Source organism: Erigeron canadensis, chromosome 5 (genome assembly GCF_010389155.1).
Source record: "Erigeron canadensis isolate Cc75 chromosome 5, C_canadensis_v1, whole genome shotgun sequence".
Lineage (NCBI taxonomy): Eukaryota > Viridiplantae > Streptophyta > Magnoliopsida > Asterales > Asteraceae > Erigeron > Erigeron canadensis.
This window is the reverse complement of record NC_057765.1, coordinates 25,229,709-25,246,186: the sequence shown is the minus strand read 5'-3', so window position 1 is coordinate 25,246,186 and position 16,478 is coordinate 25,229,709. Positions and strand designations below refer to the sequence as shown.

The following is a 16,478-nucleotide window of genomic DNA, read 5'->3' as shown; positions in this document are numbered from 1 at the left end:
TATACAAAAATATGTGCAAAGAATAGTATCGGGCCATTTTATTTCTTTGGGCCCGTTTTTATTTTCTTAATGGGCCATTTTATTTTCTTTTGAACCCAATTTGTATTCTTAATTTTGGGTTTGACAAATTATGTTTTGATCTTTTAAGTTGCTTCCAATTTGTTTGCAAAAAAATCATTTATTTTAATTGTATATTATTATTTTTTAAGTTTGTAACATTTTTAAGATTATCTCATCTTATTACAAGTGAACTATTACATAGTATATATACACATAATAGTATGGTGTATGTTTTGAATATATACACCTAACCATTTCCAAAAAAATTGTTTGCAATACTTATTAGTTTCAATGTTACTTCGATTGATGTTTTATTATTATGAATTATTTTTGTTTCACTTTCTATTTTCAATGATTTGAGAAGTTAGCTTTAATTATGTTTGTATTATTAATTTGTTTTTATATAATATGTTATAAAATTATACTGTCGATTTTTTTTAATTTGTGACTGCTTACTCATAAAAAAAATTAATATCAACTAAGGTTTTGAATTATATAATGTTTCTAAAAGCATGTAATATTTTTTACATAGTACAAAACACAATAAATATAATGTCTCCCAGAACAACGTCTCAGTAACGTATCTCGTTATTAATAAAATTGATTATTTAAGGAAAAAAAGTAATAGTAATAATAGAGACCAAGTCACCTTAAATCATATTTAAAAATATTTTTCCTTAGAAATCTATTTGACAAAAATTGTTTAACGGTAGATGTACTTTAAAGTTGACTAAATTATTTTTAGGAATCCCTTATTTTTATACAGTAAGAAATTACGGCGCTGAAGTCCTAAGCTTAGATGAAGACTTTGTTTTCGGCGTAGAGTTTGTCACGCTTGATTTACAAGCTTATTGCCATACTGCATTTGTCACATCAACATACATCATCTACCTACTTTTTATATGTATTGCACAACAATGATATTTATAATTTAATTATCATAATGAAGCTCTCATATACTGTATAAATCAACATGATGATCACCATGCCGAGACCACATCAGGGTTAGAGTGGCACCACGACGTGAAAGTCTCGATTGTGGCTTAATGGGGTATTGTTAAAGGTATACAAAAAAGATTTGTACATAAATTAATATTGTACAAGAATTAATATAATGGTGAAAAAATAGTTGCAAATCTTGTTCTAATATTTAGAGTTTTAGACAAATATTTGCATGTAAACATTTTCTTTTAAAAAAAAAAATTAAAAATGAAGAAAAACCAACAAGTACTACAACAGATATGTAATTTGTTCAAAGTTATTTTTTCACACTTTTAAAAAGTATGAAAAAAGTTGTTAATTTAATCACACTTATAAATGTGTTAAAAAAAAGTTCGTATTTAAAAGCATTAATAGATTTAAAAAGTCATAATTTCTCCATATTTGTATATGTGGAAACAAAAAGTTGACATTTATAGGTATGTAAAAATATATAATTGTTACCAATTGATTTTAGATCAAATGGTACCGCCATCATAGGACAATATGGAGTCATAGATGAATAATGCAAGTCACATGTTTAAATCTCACCAAAGTCAAGTGGGGAAATTATATCTTCTGACCCATGTATGAAAATAGTGAGTCACCGGACATGAGTTCTATGTGGTGTAGGATCCGAGTATTAAACGGTACATGGGATCAGAAGGTTCCCACATATATACCCTGTTTCAAAAAATAAATAATTTTTCACACTTAAAAATGTAAAATTATTTTGTGGTACCAAATTTCCTCACATAAGAGGAAGTGTGAAGAAATTGGTTGTGACAGACTCATTTTAACATCTTAAAGTGTGAAAATGTTTAAAATTTGTTCACACTTTTAAGTATGAATATTTTATTTATACATTTATAATTGTGAATAAGTATAAGTTTACAAATTCCTTCATAATATTAAACGTGAAATTTCTTTGCACAATATTGTGTGAACAAATTAACCTATATTTTTACACTTTTCAAAAGTATAAAAATATCAATGTGAACAAATGATATTTTTGTTGTAGTGAAACCTTAGGCTTGGTGGATTTCACAACATTCTGAAAGCTTTTTTTTTATATATATAAGAGGAATAGTTTCTAGGACCAGGTCGAACTAGTTAACTGTCCTTGTTTGTATTTTTAAAAGTTTTTTTTTTAATTTATACTCTATTATAAAACAAACTACGTATCTTTCACTTCTTTTTAACTTTTTATCTTTAAAATACTCAAAATATATTTATTGCACATTTTCAACTCACACATTAAATATACCCAAAATATCCACACAATATTTTTCAACCATATTTATCAAAATTATCTCTATCGTTTATTCATTAATTTAAATATTTCAATTTAATATCCCTATATATAATACTCTGAATAAATTTATTTATAAAAGATACATCACTTAACCATAAAATATCTACACTACCATTTACATTAATTACTTTTAAATTAATAACCACATTCTTACCACCAACGTCATCACCACTACCCGTTGCTGTCACCGCCGCCATATTGCGCGGGTACCCATCTTGTATTATTTTGGTTAAACGGGATATTTATTAATACCTTAGATTTGATTAATTGTTTAGTTCACAGAATGTTTATGAAAGGAATGGAATATATAAAAGGAATTGGAATTTGAAAGAATGAAATTTGACAGAATGTTTTTGATTTTTTGCAAATTCAAGTGTGTGAAGGAATGAGATTCCTTCCTCCATCCCTAAGGAAAGAAGATTCCATCAAATGATGGAATATTTACATTCCTACGGAATGTGATTCTTCCTTCTTTGAACAACCAAACACACTAAAAAATGAAATTTAATTCAAATTCCATCAAATTATATCAAATTCTGTAACCAAACATGCTATAAGGGCATATGATAAATTTGTAGATGTGATAAGTTTGTAGATGTGATAAATTTGTAGAATGTTACTCTCAACTTGTAGATGTGATAAATTTGTGACCCTTGACTAAGTTGACTCGGGCATGCAACGCAACAAACATGTGTTGTAATCTGTTAAGTGACTTGAGTCATTGACGGAAGCAAACAAACGCATATGAGACGCAAATATACAATTCTTCGAGCCAAAAACATAAAATACGAAACTCCCATTCTCATAACCGGAACCACTCACGTCCTTCCACCATAACCTAGTCCTTAATTAACGCCATATCCACCATAATTAAGTCCATAACCGATTAGAAACTTGCATAAGCAATCATCATTAACTACATTTGAAAAGGAGCCATCTTTACATTGAAATGTGAGATCAACGAAAAATATTTGTTAATTACAATTAAAGAAGAGCCAACTTGTATTCAATAATGAACCATCACGATATAGATTATATCGTTGAACAAACTGACACAATTGCTCATCCACTCATCTACACACCAGCTAGCGTTATAAGAAAAATTCAATTTGGGTTTATAATTAAGTTTTAGAGGAAATTAAAATTGGATGTTATATAGCTGTGTGCCTATGTGTGTGTGTGTTTGTGTGTGAGAACTGTAACTATGCTTCTAATTGAATCGAAGCGTAGGATTTCATAGGAAAAAGGGATGAATGGTTTCAAATTTTTATTACGAGGAAACAGTTTATTTCTTTTTTAATTTAATTTTTGGCTTAAAGATTTATAAATTTACACTTTAGATAAGATTACTTTGTCCTTGATAAGTTTTTAACAGGACGTAGTCATGTGCCTTAACTGCATGAGTCTAAGGTAATAGAAGTGTTAACCATTTCACATGTTTAATGATTTAGGGTAATAGAAGTATTAACCAAATCTAGGATATTAATTAATATAATGTGTGTTTTAGCCATTTATTTTTAAGAGAGAATTTCAAATATCTCCTCACTAACAATATGTTTCTGATGCAATATGTTTCTGATGCAGCCCACAGATTGAAGTTGAAGAAGTCACCACGAAATTTAGTTTTAAAATTTCTATGTAAGTGTCTTATGCATTCTCTATGTTTAAGAGTCGGATAAACTTGCATAATAGCTACTTCTAATCCTTTTTACATATCCGAAAAGATAACAAGACCATCTGGTGTCCCAATTGCTTTTTTCAGTGACTCAAGAAACCATGTCCATGAGTTTGTATTCTCTGATTCAAGCACGCTATATGCTACTGGAAATATAGAATTGTTACCATCAATACCAGTAGCAGCGACCAATACTCCATTAAACTTTCCTTTTAGGTGACACGCATCAAGACTAATATAGGGACGACAACCAGAAAGAAATCCCTTAGGACAAGCTGCTAATGAAATAAAAAAATGAAGGAACCATTTTTTATCACCATCCATTTGCAATTCTATTTCAACAACACTTCCTGGATTCCTATTTCGTAGTTCCTCTTTGAAAACATCCATCTGCATGAAAGAATCATCCCACTTTCCATACATATCAGTGTAAGCTTGCTCTTTCCCTCTATAAACTTTAAGGTATGGAACATCAACACCATAAGTTTTCATAAGCCACTTCTTAAGATCTGCATGGGATACATCACCATCAGATTTTAATTTGTCTTTAACTACTTCCGCAATCCATCCTTGAGTGGCACACTTATTACCCCCCTTATTGATACGAATGCACGTGTGTACTTCTACTAAAGTTTTAACCTTCACAACATAATATATTGTAAGCAAAAATGTCTAGCTATCAAACCAAACTACTGTCAAGATGCGAGAGGTAGATGGGCAAAAACAACTGTAACCAGCAACATAAAGTAATCAGGAAAAATGCTCAAGTTGTCACAATTAAACCAGTAAGAGTAAGAGTATCAAACAATCTTAAACCTCCCAGCAAGCTAAACAATCTACCTACGACAAAATGTAGCCAAACACCAAAGGAAGCTTATATAAATAAGTAAGAGTATCATATTTCTTAATTTAAATTCTTACTTCAAAGGTAATATCATCTTGCATGACAGAAGCATGAATCCTCCATTGACACTCTAACTTTACACATGTTGCTGTGAATCGCCTCGGTTCACTTTTCTCGATAAAGTACTCAAATTCATTTAAAAGAGCATGATGGTTTAAAGCTCTTCTAAATTCAACAACATTTGGAAATTTTGAATTCATTTTCATGATGGGATTTTTCTTGATATTTGTGTAACCTTCTGGTTCCTTTTCATTTTCATTATCACTACTTAAATGACTATGATAACCTTCTTCACTTGGGCAATAGTCAGAATCATTCTCACCATGTGGTTCATCCTCAACGTGTTGATCGTTGATGACTTCACTTTGACCACTTCATCAAAAAGTTACATGCTTAATTACAAAAACTTTAAAGCTAAAATATACGAAGTAAAATATGTTGTTTATACCTCTGTTTTGAGTTATTTGTATCATTAGTATTTGACGTCAAGTATATGGTTACTTCTTTCTCCTTGTCATACATGTTTAGCATCACCATGAAGTCCTCATAAGAACTAAGCTCAATAAAAGACTGGTATGCGGCGTCCTTGTCAACAAAAGAAATACTTAAAATCATGTCGACATTTGATGGATAATGCTTCATGACTTCTTCAAGTAAGTGATTCCATTCATATGAGTATGTGTTAATATAGATAGACTTTTGAAAGCCAAAGCAATATCTTTTTCGATGTGAATTCTTGGCTAACCGAAAGAAGCCTCCGTATTTCAACTTCAACTTGTATTTGGATGGTATTTGCCTAAATTTATAGTTAAGTAGACAAAAATATTTACAGATCACTCAAATAAGATAACTATTGCAGTAATAAAAGAATCAGAACATACTCGATTATAGGGGGTGTTCGGTATGATCGAATGGAAAGGGGAGAAAGGGAACTGAAAAGACTTTTCTTGTTTGTTTGCAATGGAGAAAGGGAAGGAGAAAGGGAATGATAAAGGAGAAAGGGGAATCGATTTCATTCTCTCCATTTTCTACAAATTGTAGAGAATGGGTGAGAATGAATTTGTTTTTTTTAAAGATGTTATATGTAATAAATGTATTATTATTTAAAAATTTATTTTATTTTATATATCCATTCTGTGTGGGTACCAAACAACGAATTTCATTCTCTTTTCAAATACTCATTCTCTTTCTCGCTATTTTCATTCTCTATTACATTTCCATTCTCTATGATTCTTTCCTACCAAACACCCTTAGGAGATTCCACCATATATTCTCATCTCGGTCTTGAATATTCATGTGTAGTAATATCTATCTCATCACCCATTTTTGGTGCTAGTGTCTAGTAACTAGTTTCTGGGATAAAGGTTAACGATCCGTAAATACTCTTATATGTATAAAAACAATAAATACATATATATATATACACACATATAAACTACTAATTGAATCTGTAACTTCAAAAAGAATATATGAAAGAATGTAACTTCGCAAAGAATGAAAGAAAAATAAACAACAATCTAAACAAATCACAATAATGACAATAAAAAATATCAAAAAATTAGAGGAAAATATTACCATATAACAACTTTGATTGTAAACGAAGTGATGATATGATTAGGGTATGTATACAAGGATCTGCTATATATGTAAAGAGAATTAGAATTGGTGGGAATGTTACCGCTATTTAGAGGGCATTGTGGTCAAAATATAAATTATAGATAATGATTCGGGATTTTATGAGATTTAATTTCGATTAAAATGGAGATTTGGGAAGATATGATATTTTAATTTTAGAAGAGGGGATATGTGATATATTTATTTTGATTTGGGCATACATGATATTTACATATGTCAAAGCAGCATGGTTGGATCAGTGATAAACACCCTTGCTTCTGGAGACAGAGGTCATGGGTTCGATCCTCATCCCATGCAAAGGTTGGAGGGCCTTTTCTACCATTTAGGTAGAAACTGGAAGTAGCCTTTCTACTTAGGTAGAGGTAAGGTCTGCCTACATCTTAACCTCCCACATACACCGTCGAAGTATTGGGGTTCAAAACCCGCAGAAGGTGACACTGATCAGTTAATTTCTGATATTTACATATGTCAGTGAGAGGATATTTGAAATTCTCTCTATATTTATAAAAGCTTGGTACAATCCAACAAAAGTAGTCGATTATTTTCAGATTTAGTTTTAATCAAAAATCTATACCATATTAAGGAAGAATATATCGAAAGTTACAAGAAAAAAAATGTCTAAAGTACCTTTAATGATTTTATTACAATATGAGTGCTTTATATTTTAAAATATCTTTATTAACCTCCTACATCAATTACCTTACATCAATTATCTACACTACTCGACGCCGCCTCAACCACCAACAGTCATCCCCCACCACCACACAGTCGCCGCCACGGATACCGCCGCATTGCACGAGCACCGTACCTGCTAGCAATATCAAATGTTAATCTTATAAACGTAAGTAAAAGTTTTCAAGTTCACAAAAAATAACATTACGTTATACACATCATCATGAAAATAAGTACGACTGTTTTTCATAAAATATCTACGAAATTGATTGAACCGGAAAAAACCGGAAAACGGAGGGCTGGAAACAAGAAACAAACCACGTCTAAAGAACTGGGCAACCCATTAGTTCAAACCGGTTTTTAAAACATTGAGATTTAAATGATCATTGTGCGTTAAAGTAAATGTTGGAGGCTTTGTGTATACGTACTCTTGTAGGATATCTTAAGTATTACGTGATCACTTGTTTAATTACTCATTTGTTTTTGTTTTTCAATTGGTCAATACGACCCATCTATATATGTTCAATTTTATTTTATTTTTCAAACAGAACACAAGAGAAAATTTAAAGTAAGGCAAAAACCTGTTCGTGGTTCTTATTAAGTCCTCGAGAAATATTCATATATATGGCTTTCTTTGAACTTTTCATACAGTTAGGATATCTATATAAACCTATAAAGGAAAGCTAATGACCCACACATCTCCACAACCAAAAAGAACTTTATAGCTGAGTTCAATAACCCAACAATCAATAAAAAACTTGCTAGCAGACTGCTAGCAGGTTCACACAATCATGAGCATCTCTAGGATCCATATCATGATCACTAACTTACTTATTGTGTCCATCCCTTATGCCGTTTCAATATCCTTCAACTTAACTAATATCGGTCCACAGAATTTGAACCGTGAAATAAAAGTTAATGGAAGTTATGTCTCTGAAGGTGGAATTCAGGTGACCCCAAATGAGATTGGTTCAGATCGAAGCCAGAAAGCTGGACAAGCCATATACTTTGAACAGCTTCGGCTTTGGGACAAGAGCAATGGTGACTTAGCAAGCTTCGCTACAAACTTTACATTTGTGATTGATTCAAATGGGAATTCAAGATATGGTGATGGCCTTGTATTCTTTCTTGCTGAGAAGAACTCTGTGATAACAAAGGGTGGAGCAATGGGACTTCCCGTTGACCCCAACACCATTAACGCCACAAACAGATTTGTGGCGGTGGAATTTGATACTTTTTATAATACTTGGGACCCATTACCCCCGTACACTTCTCTAGTTGCCGATCATGTCGGTATCAGCATTAGCTCACTGACTTCTGTTAGGACTCAGAGTTGGTTAAGCAATATCACTGGTGGAAGAGAGTGTCAAGCCTGGATTACATATGACTCTATTTCGAAAAATCTTAGTGTTTCCTTCACTGGTTATCGAAACAATACAGTCATACGCCAAGATGAACTTGTTTACACAGTTGATCTCAGAAATGAGTTGCCAGAATGGGTTATTTTTGGATTTTCAGCTACAACTGGTGAAAGGTTCCAAAGAAATAACGTGAATTTTACAGAGTTTATTGTTAAAGTTGAAAAGTTTGAAAATTCATTCACAATTTTTTAAAGACTTGGTCTTGATTCTTTAGTCTTCAAAACGTGGTAGTTCGACTATCAGAGTGGATCTTAAAAGTGGTTTTTAGAGGGATGTTGTCATGTTGATATCTAGTGGACGCTAGAATGGCGGCGATGGAGTCGGTGGTAAAACATATAATTGTAAATGCATCTTCATATGTGAATGGTTTTAATCATAATTACCAGGCTACCACCAATGAACAGTACAAATGAACGTTTTAATCATCTAAATGACATTTTTAACCGCATATGAATGGTGTTTTTTGAGGGAGTATCGAATGTTTTCAAGTTCTAGGCTTCTAGTTGATCTGTATGACCCGGATATTTTGACAAAGGTTTTGTTAATACTTTAAACAACCTACAGGCCCATGCTTTATCACAAAATACTTTCTCAAATAGTAAAAAATAACTGTTATAGGCTTATAGCCCAAGTAAAATGACCCAAAAAGGCGACAACCCAAGACCCTGCCCAGGCTCGCCAGAACCCGACCCGATCCGCCCGAGAGCTTAACGGCCAGGCTTTGGTTTCGATTTTGGCTCATCGCCGAATTTTGGGATTTTTCAGTCAGGTCAGGTCGGACTGGGTTTAGACCCGTGCTGAGTAATGGGTATGTTAACTTTATTCCTTATACATATATACTTTTGGGTATAGGGATGAGTTTGGGGTGTACTTTAAGTATTTTCAAAATTATAAGCGAGTCTTATCACTTTATGGACACTTAGTGTATGTTTGGGAAAAAAACTCCAAGTCGAGGCTGTAACTAGGGGACGTGACTTGAGGCTGGGGCTATAAAAGCCGAGGCTTTGTTTTCAACTCCCTTTAGACAAACATTTATTTTAAAGACCTTTAAGGGGCTTTTGAATGCTTTTTGGGGATGAATATTTTTCTCACATTGTCATCCTAATCTAGGTTATTATTTTAAAAGGGGCTTGTTTTTAAAACCTTCAGGCTTATCATTGTAAAGAAGTGAGACTTATGCATTAACTTCTAGTGTATATGTCATCATAAGTACCATAAATACTCATATATGAGATTCCAAATTTTATCAAATGCAACAAAGTTTGTCCAATTAGAATGATTTTGCTTCTGCTGTTGATGATTGAATAATGAATATAATCATACGATATGAACGTGTACTTGATCATTGGTGATTAACTAAAACTGGCAATAATAATAACAATAATAACCTATTAACCAAAAAGTACTTAAAACAGGACAAGGATAGATATGTGATATATGAACGAGTCATAACTCGTAAGTGTTGAATGAATCAAAACAACCATTACAGACAATGTAAAAATGCATGATGTAATTAAGAGATGGGTAAGGTAATTGCTCAACTTAAACAAATCTGCAAGACCTAGTCACTATGGCATGCACTTTGCATTGCAAATTGATACACTACTGGTGTCTCCTTGGAATCAAATTAGTTACAGTATTATATAAAAAAGCTGCAGCTAATGTCATACGGTTAAATAATATACACTTGCTGCCAGCCTTAGAGGTGACGAGGGTGACCATTGTAGCCCTCTCAATTTTTTTCTATTTTCCAATGGGTTAATAAGACCCATTATAATAACTTTTAGTTTAATTTTTCATATATCTTTATGGTCATTTGTAAAAATAAAGTAAGACAATAGCCCACTTTGTGGTTTGACTTCTCAGGAAGTACCCAAGAAATATTCACATATATGGCTTTCTTTTGAAATTTTCTTAAAATTAGAAAATCTAAACCTATAAAACAAGCTAATGACCCACTCTGCCACTCATCTCAACAACCAAAAGAAACTTGTACCTAATTTCGATAACCCAACAGTGTGTAGAAGTGTGTTTGACATATCATCAAGTCACAATAAAAGTTGCTATCAGGTTAACACAATCATGAGCTTCTCTAGGATCCATATCATGATCACTTACTTACTTATTGTATCCATCCCTTATGCCGTTTCAATTACATTCAACTTAACAAATATCGGTCCACAGAATTTGAACCGTGAAATAGAAGTTAATGGAAGTTATGTCTCTGAAGGTGGAATTCAGGTGACCCCAAATGAGATTGGTTCAGATCGAAGCCAGAAAGCTGGACAAGCCATATACTTTGAACAGCTTCGGCTTTGGGACAAGAGCAATGGTGACTTAGCAAGCTTCGCTACAAACTTTACATTTGTGATTGATTCAAATGGGAATTCAAGATATGGTGATGGCCTTGTATTCTTTCTTGCTGAGAAGAACTCTGTGATAACAAAGGGTGGAGCAATGGGACTTCCCGTTGACCCCAACACCATTAACGCCACAAACAGATTTGTGGCAGTGGAGTTTGATACTTTTTATAATACATGGGACCCATTACCCCCTTACACTTCTCCAGTTGGTGATCATGTGGGTATCAGCATTAGCTCACTTACTTCTGTTAGGACGCAGAGTTGGTTAAGCAATATAACTGGTGGAGGAGAGTGTCAAGCTTGGATTACATATGATTCTGCTTCCAAAAACTTTAGTGTTTCCTTCACTGGTTATCGAAACAATACAGTCGTACGTCAAGATGAACTTGTGTACACAGTTGATCTCAGAAATGAGCTGCCAGAATGGGTTATTTTTGGTTTTTCGGCTGCAACTGGAGAAAGGTTCCAGAGAAATAACGTGATCTCGTGGTCTTTCCATAGTACTGATTTACAGAATGCTAAAGCGAACATCAGAAAGGCGGGATTAGTTATTGGATTAGTGGCTGGAATATCTTTTACTGGTCTTTTTTTGTTTGTTTTATGGAGGTGGAAGATGAAAAGCAGGGAAGATGAAGCCGACGATGTTGGATTTCTTGTTGAGATGAACAATGAATTTGAAATGGGAACAGGACCTAAAAGATTTTCATACAATGAATTAGCTAGATCGACGAGTTACTTTTCTGAGAGTGAGAAACTTGGGGAGGGAGGTTTTGGTGGGGTGTACAGAGGTGTCTTGAAAGATTTGAGCACGAATGTTGCTGTCAAAAAGGTGTCAAAGACTTCCAAACAAGGTATCAAGGAGTACGCATCAGAAGTCAGGATTATTAGCTGATTAAGGCATAGAAACCTGGTACAACTCATAGGTTGGTGTCATGAGAAACGGGAACTTCTACTTGTCTATGAGTACATGGAAAATGGAAGCCTAGATTCACATCTTTTCAAGGCGAGGAGCGTGTTGCCATGGGACATAAGGCATAAAATTGTCCATGGTGTGGCTTCTGCTTTGTTGTATCTACATGAAGAATGGGAACAATGTGTTCTTCATAGAGATATCAAATCCAGTAACGTGATGTTGGATTCAAATTTTAATGCAAAGCTAGGTGATTTCGGGTTAACTAAGTTAGTTGATCATGAGAAAGGCTCGCAGACTACAATGATGGCTGGGACCTTGGGTTACATGGCTCCTGAATGTGTAGTGACCGGAAAGGCAAGTAAAGAATCAGATGTGTTTAGTTTTGGAGTTGTTGCGTTAGAAATAGCATGTGGACGAAAACCCATTGATTACAAGGCTCCAGAAAAGCAAATCCGGTTAGTAGAATGGGTTTGGGAGCTCTACGGGTCTGGGATTCTTTTAGAGGCAGCTGATCCCCTTCTAAGGTCAGAGTTTGACGAAGATGAAATCCAACGACTGATGATTGTTGGGTTATGGTGCGCACATCCTGACTCAGAATCGCGCCCGTCGATGAGGCAAGCAATTCAAGTACTAAAGTCTGAAGCTTCCTTGCCTGTACTTCCCTCAAATATGCCGGTGGCATCTTACTTGACACCTGCAGCCATGTCACCAGTATTTGTTGTCTCTAACGAGGACCTGTCAAGGAAAAAGACATTGTCCATAGATTCATCTTACTTAGATGGTCGTTAATTACTTCTTTCATTCTAAGGTTGTAATGAAAGGTGTTGTAGACATTATTGTTGCATTCAATGGAATGACATTATTGTTGCAACTCCAACACAGAGTCACCAAAGAAAACAATGCCATCATCTCCTGCTTCAACTTCTGTATCATTGTTAAATTATTGGTCTTTATTCTTTAAGTACTTTCATCAATATTTATTTAAATCACAAACTAGTGATTTCTTATAATATTAATTTTTTAGTAACTTCTACTAATTAGCACAAAAGCCATGATTCATGGCATTTTTTATGCATATATTTTGATGATTGCCATAAGGCAGAACAACTTAATTGCATCCAATCATCCTCTTGCTAGGGTATCGATATGTGTTTTTTGAAGAACGACAAAAAAAAAAAAAGGCAAACAGTATCGCGAAAAGAAAACACACACAAGAATTTATTTGGTCCGACTCCTAAAGCCTAAGCAAACTTAATATCAAAATCTGTATAACTTGTGTAAAGTATTTTAGATAAAATGAGTCAGACACCAACGCAAAGACTTTCTTAATTTGAGTAGAAATATTTTTTGATTTTCATGACATAGAATTTTCTTTATATAACTAAAAAGAAAATATGTTTTTTTTTTTTTTTCTGTGAGACATTTTTAGTTTTTTGTCACATTGGATTTTTGATGAGATGTCAATTTTTTTTCCACATAAAATGATATATTTATGTTGTCATGTATGATCTTAATCATCAATTCTGATCCTAATCATCAATCATATCCCTTTCTATTTCTTTAGGAATACAAATATGTTTATATAATATATATTATGTTTTTTTTATTAATCATATGATAAGTATTTTTTTCAAATGAGATTATTTATTGTATTATGTTTATTTTTTTGAAAAATAATTATTATATTATATTTAATAAATATAAATGATAAAAATATTATTATGATTTTTGAATATTTATGTTTTATTATTCATGTTTTAACATGTGACGTATATTATATATTCATAAACTAAAATTTTATTGTTTGCATCAGTCGTAATCTGATATGTTTTTATATTATCATAAACTATGAATAATAATGTAACTAGCAGTTATTGTATTTTTTATTTATGTTCTTAGTAAGTTTGCACGATATTAGTAAGTTCGCACGATGTACGGGTTTAATCCTGTATTATCTATTTTAAAATGTGCTTAACATATTATAAGCAGAAAATGAATGGTAACTTCATGTCATATCGACATATCCTACCTTTGAAAAATCAAGTCCAAGAATGAAAAACTCCTCTACAAGTATTGTCCTCATAAGGATGATAAGATAATTAGTAAATAACTAAAACCCATTAAAATGCTTTCTAGCTCACATCTTATTACCTACATCTTTTTTGGTGAAATATGGAATGATATTTATTTTCCAGGTTCTTGTGTACTGCAAGCATAAATTCACGAGTGAACCCAAATTTATTTATTTTATTGTAAAAAGCGTAAAACGGCAGTTGGCATACTAATGAATGATCTTCTTTTAGTTAATATAAAATTTTTCATTTAAATATTGCGTATTTCGATTTATCGTTATTTTATTTAGCATATCGGTCAACAGTATAGGTTTTCTCTTTGACGTAAAAGGTATCGACTACGTTTTGGACTTTAGACTATGATTAATGGACTAGACTAAACTAATCTAATCAGTACTGTACATGTTAGACCGCACATGGAGCGGAATCATAATATGAAACAGTTAGACTGAGTACCTATCATATTTGATTTGAATGTGATCTAGATGTCTAGTCGATCCGACCTAGAAATTTTTAAAACTTTGCCCTTTCTTTGAAACACCCTGCCGGCCCATGCTTTATCACAACACACCTTTTCAAATATCAATGGTAGTAGCCCAAATAAAAATGGACTCAAAAATTTGATGTCCATGGACTATGATAAATTAAGTATGTTATCTTTATTCCTTTTACTGTTCTACATACTTTTTGGGTACAGGAATGAGTATGGGCTGTAATTGAACATTTATATATTTTAAAAAGCAAGTTCAGCTCCTCTCACAAAGTTACTATTACTTATTCTATTGCATTTCGTACAACTTCTATGCATAAAACTAAACCTTCTGCAATTCGTACAACTTATTAATGCAAACAACTTCATAATACATTTCTTTACAATTTCTTAGGCAAAAACATATACAACTTCTACACATAGGCAACCAGATTTTCATCAACTAACGCATCTAACGCCCACCACAAACAACAACCACCAAAACAGCCACCGTATCGAGATGTATAACACCGGTGACCAAACACACCTACTTTGACACAAAACTTTATTTTCTCTTCTTTACTATTTCATAGCAAAGATAACTTCCATAATTGCCATCTTCGGTAATGACCGCCCGTCGTCGGCAACCAGAACAACCACCGGTCTTCTTGCCTCCATTTACCAGCAGCATAAAAGTTATCATCAACATCTGCAAATAATCAACGGGAACAAATCACCATAGGTAACGGTCAACAGGAACAACCGTCGGAAATTTGGTACAAGTGGTTGATGCTTTTGTTCTTCCTAACTATGATCCAAATTTCTTCCACCCCATTAATAATGGCTAAAAGGTGACCATGAAGATCGATTCTATGGGAACTCCAAAGAAATTAAAATTGTTATGACTATGATATAAATAACAAATAATTGTAATCGTGGTTTATATTTTTAAATAGATAAAAGATAAAGAGAAATGTTTCTGTTAAAAAGTTGAAATGAGAGAAAACGGTTTAATAAGAAAATGAGAAGTGTTTGTCAAAAATGCAAATGAAGTTGCAGGTGGCTTCATGAGGTGTCAACAGGAGTTGGAGGTGGCTTTTCATAAAGATGTCAAAACTCAAAAGAGTGACAGAAAACCAAGCACACGGTTTGGGCTGAATAAAAAATCCATACTTTGAAATGTGATTCAATAGGTAATGGGTGTTTCTTTTCCATGGGTCTAAACAAACAATAATTATGTAACTGAATGGAATTGTGTTTTCCTTTCCATGTCTCATTCTTGTTTAACAAACACACCCTTATGGTTTATGGCTTTTTCTCTTTTCTTTTTATTTCTTAATTTATCAACTAGGTAACTAATATAGTTTTATCATAGCAATAAAATATAATATATAAATAAAAAAATTAACCTTTAAACTTAGAAATCCCATAATCTGCTAATTTAGGTTATTTAATAAGGTTATTTAATAATTAACGTCGTATTTAATAGTTTGTTTACTGTGATAACCTAATATAACTAATAATCTTACCAATAACATATGTTTTTTTTAAAGGTAATTAGATGAAAACTCGGAGTAGTGTCAAGGTGATTCCTAGTCACTTAATAATCTCCTGATAATCTCAAATTTACCTTTAGTAAGACTCAATTTGAAGACTTCTCTACAAAATGGCAGCTGGTGGCCATAAATTATTATCCAATGGTTGTAGTTCCTGCGCAACGTAGTTATCTAACTCTTGGTCTCCAGAGATGTCATTCGACTTCCATTCTCCATCATACTGACCAGTTTAATGATACTGTTAAAGTTCAAATCACTAACCAACTCACACGTCTTCCGCAGCGAAGCACAGGTACTTTTTTTAGTTCCTATTTAAAAACGAAAAATCAAAAGATTTTTATTAAAATCAAAAATCTGATTCATTGTGTATCTTGAAATTTTGACAAGGATTAAGAATCCTCTAACTTTTAACATTATCTCAACTTTAAAGTATCCTTAGTAGAAG

At 32.8% G+C, this 16,478-nt stretch overlaps 1 protein-coding gene and 1 pseudogene across 1 annotated transcript; one reads left to right on the top strand and one right to left on the bottom strand.

The window, feature by feature from the left end:
- Positions 1-4,061: 4,061 nt before the first annotated feature.
- Positions 4,062-5,574, bottom strand: LOC122601410. Its single transcript, XM_043774172.1, has 3 exons — positions 5,381-5,574; positions 4,950-5,304; positions 4,062-4,667 (listed from the first exon to the last, which is right to left on the bottom strand). Exons 1-3 carry the CDS (start codon positions 5,572-5,574, stop codon positions 4,062-4,064), a joined length of 1,155 nt encoding a protein of 384 aa, XP_043630107.1.
- A 2,456-nt stretch (positions 5,575-8,030) lies between these two features.
- LOC122601408 lies at positions 8,031-12,725 on the top strand (annotated as a pseudogene).
- The last annotated feature ends 3,753 nt before the right edge of the window (positions 12,726-16,478 follow it).

Coding starts and splice junctions, on each gene's coding strand:
- LOC122601410 (XM_043774172.1), bottom strand. CDS start 5,574: ATGAAGCATTATCCATCAAATGTCGACATGATTTTAAGTATTTCTTTT. Junction 5,305..5,380: donor ACAAATAACTCAAAACAGAG/GTATAAACAACA, acceptor TTTTTGATGAAG/TGGTCAAAGTGAAGTCATCA. Junction 4,668..4,949: donor AAGATGATATTACCTTTGAA/GTAAGAATTTAA, acceptor TATGTTGTGAAG/GTTAAAACTTTAGTAGAAGT.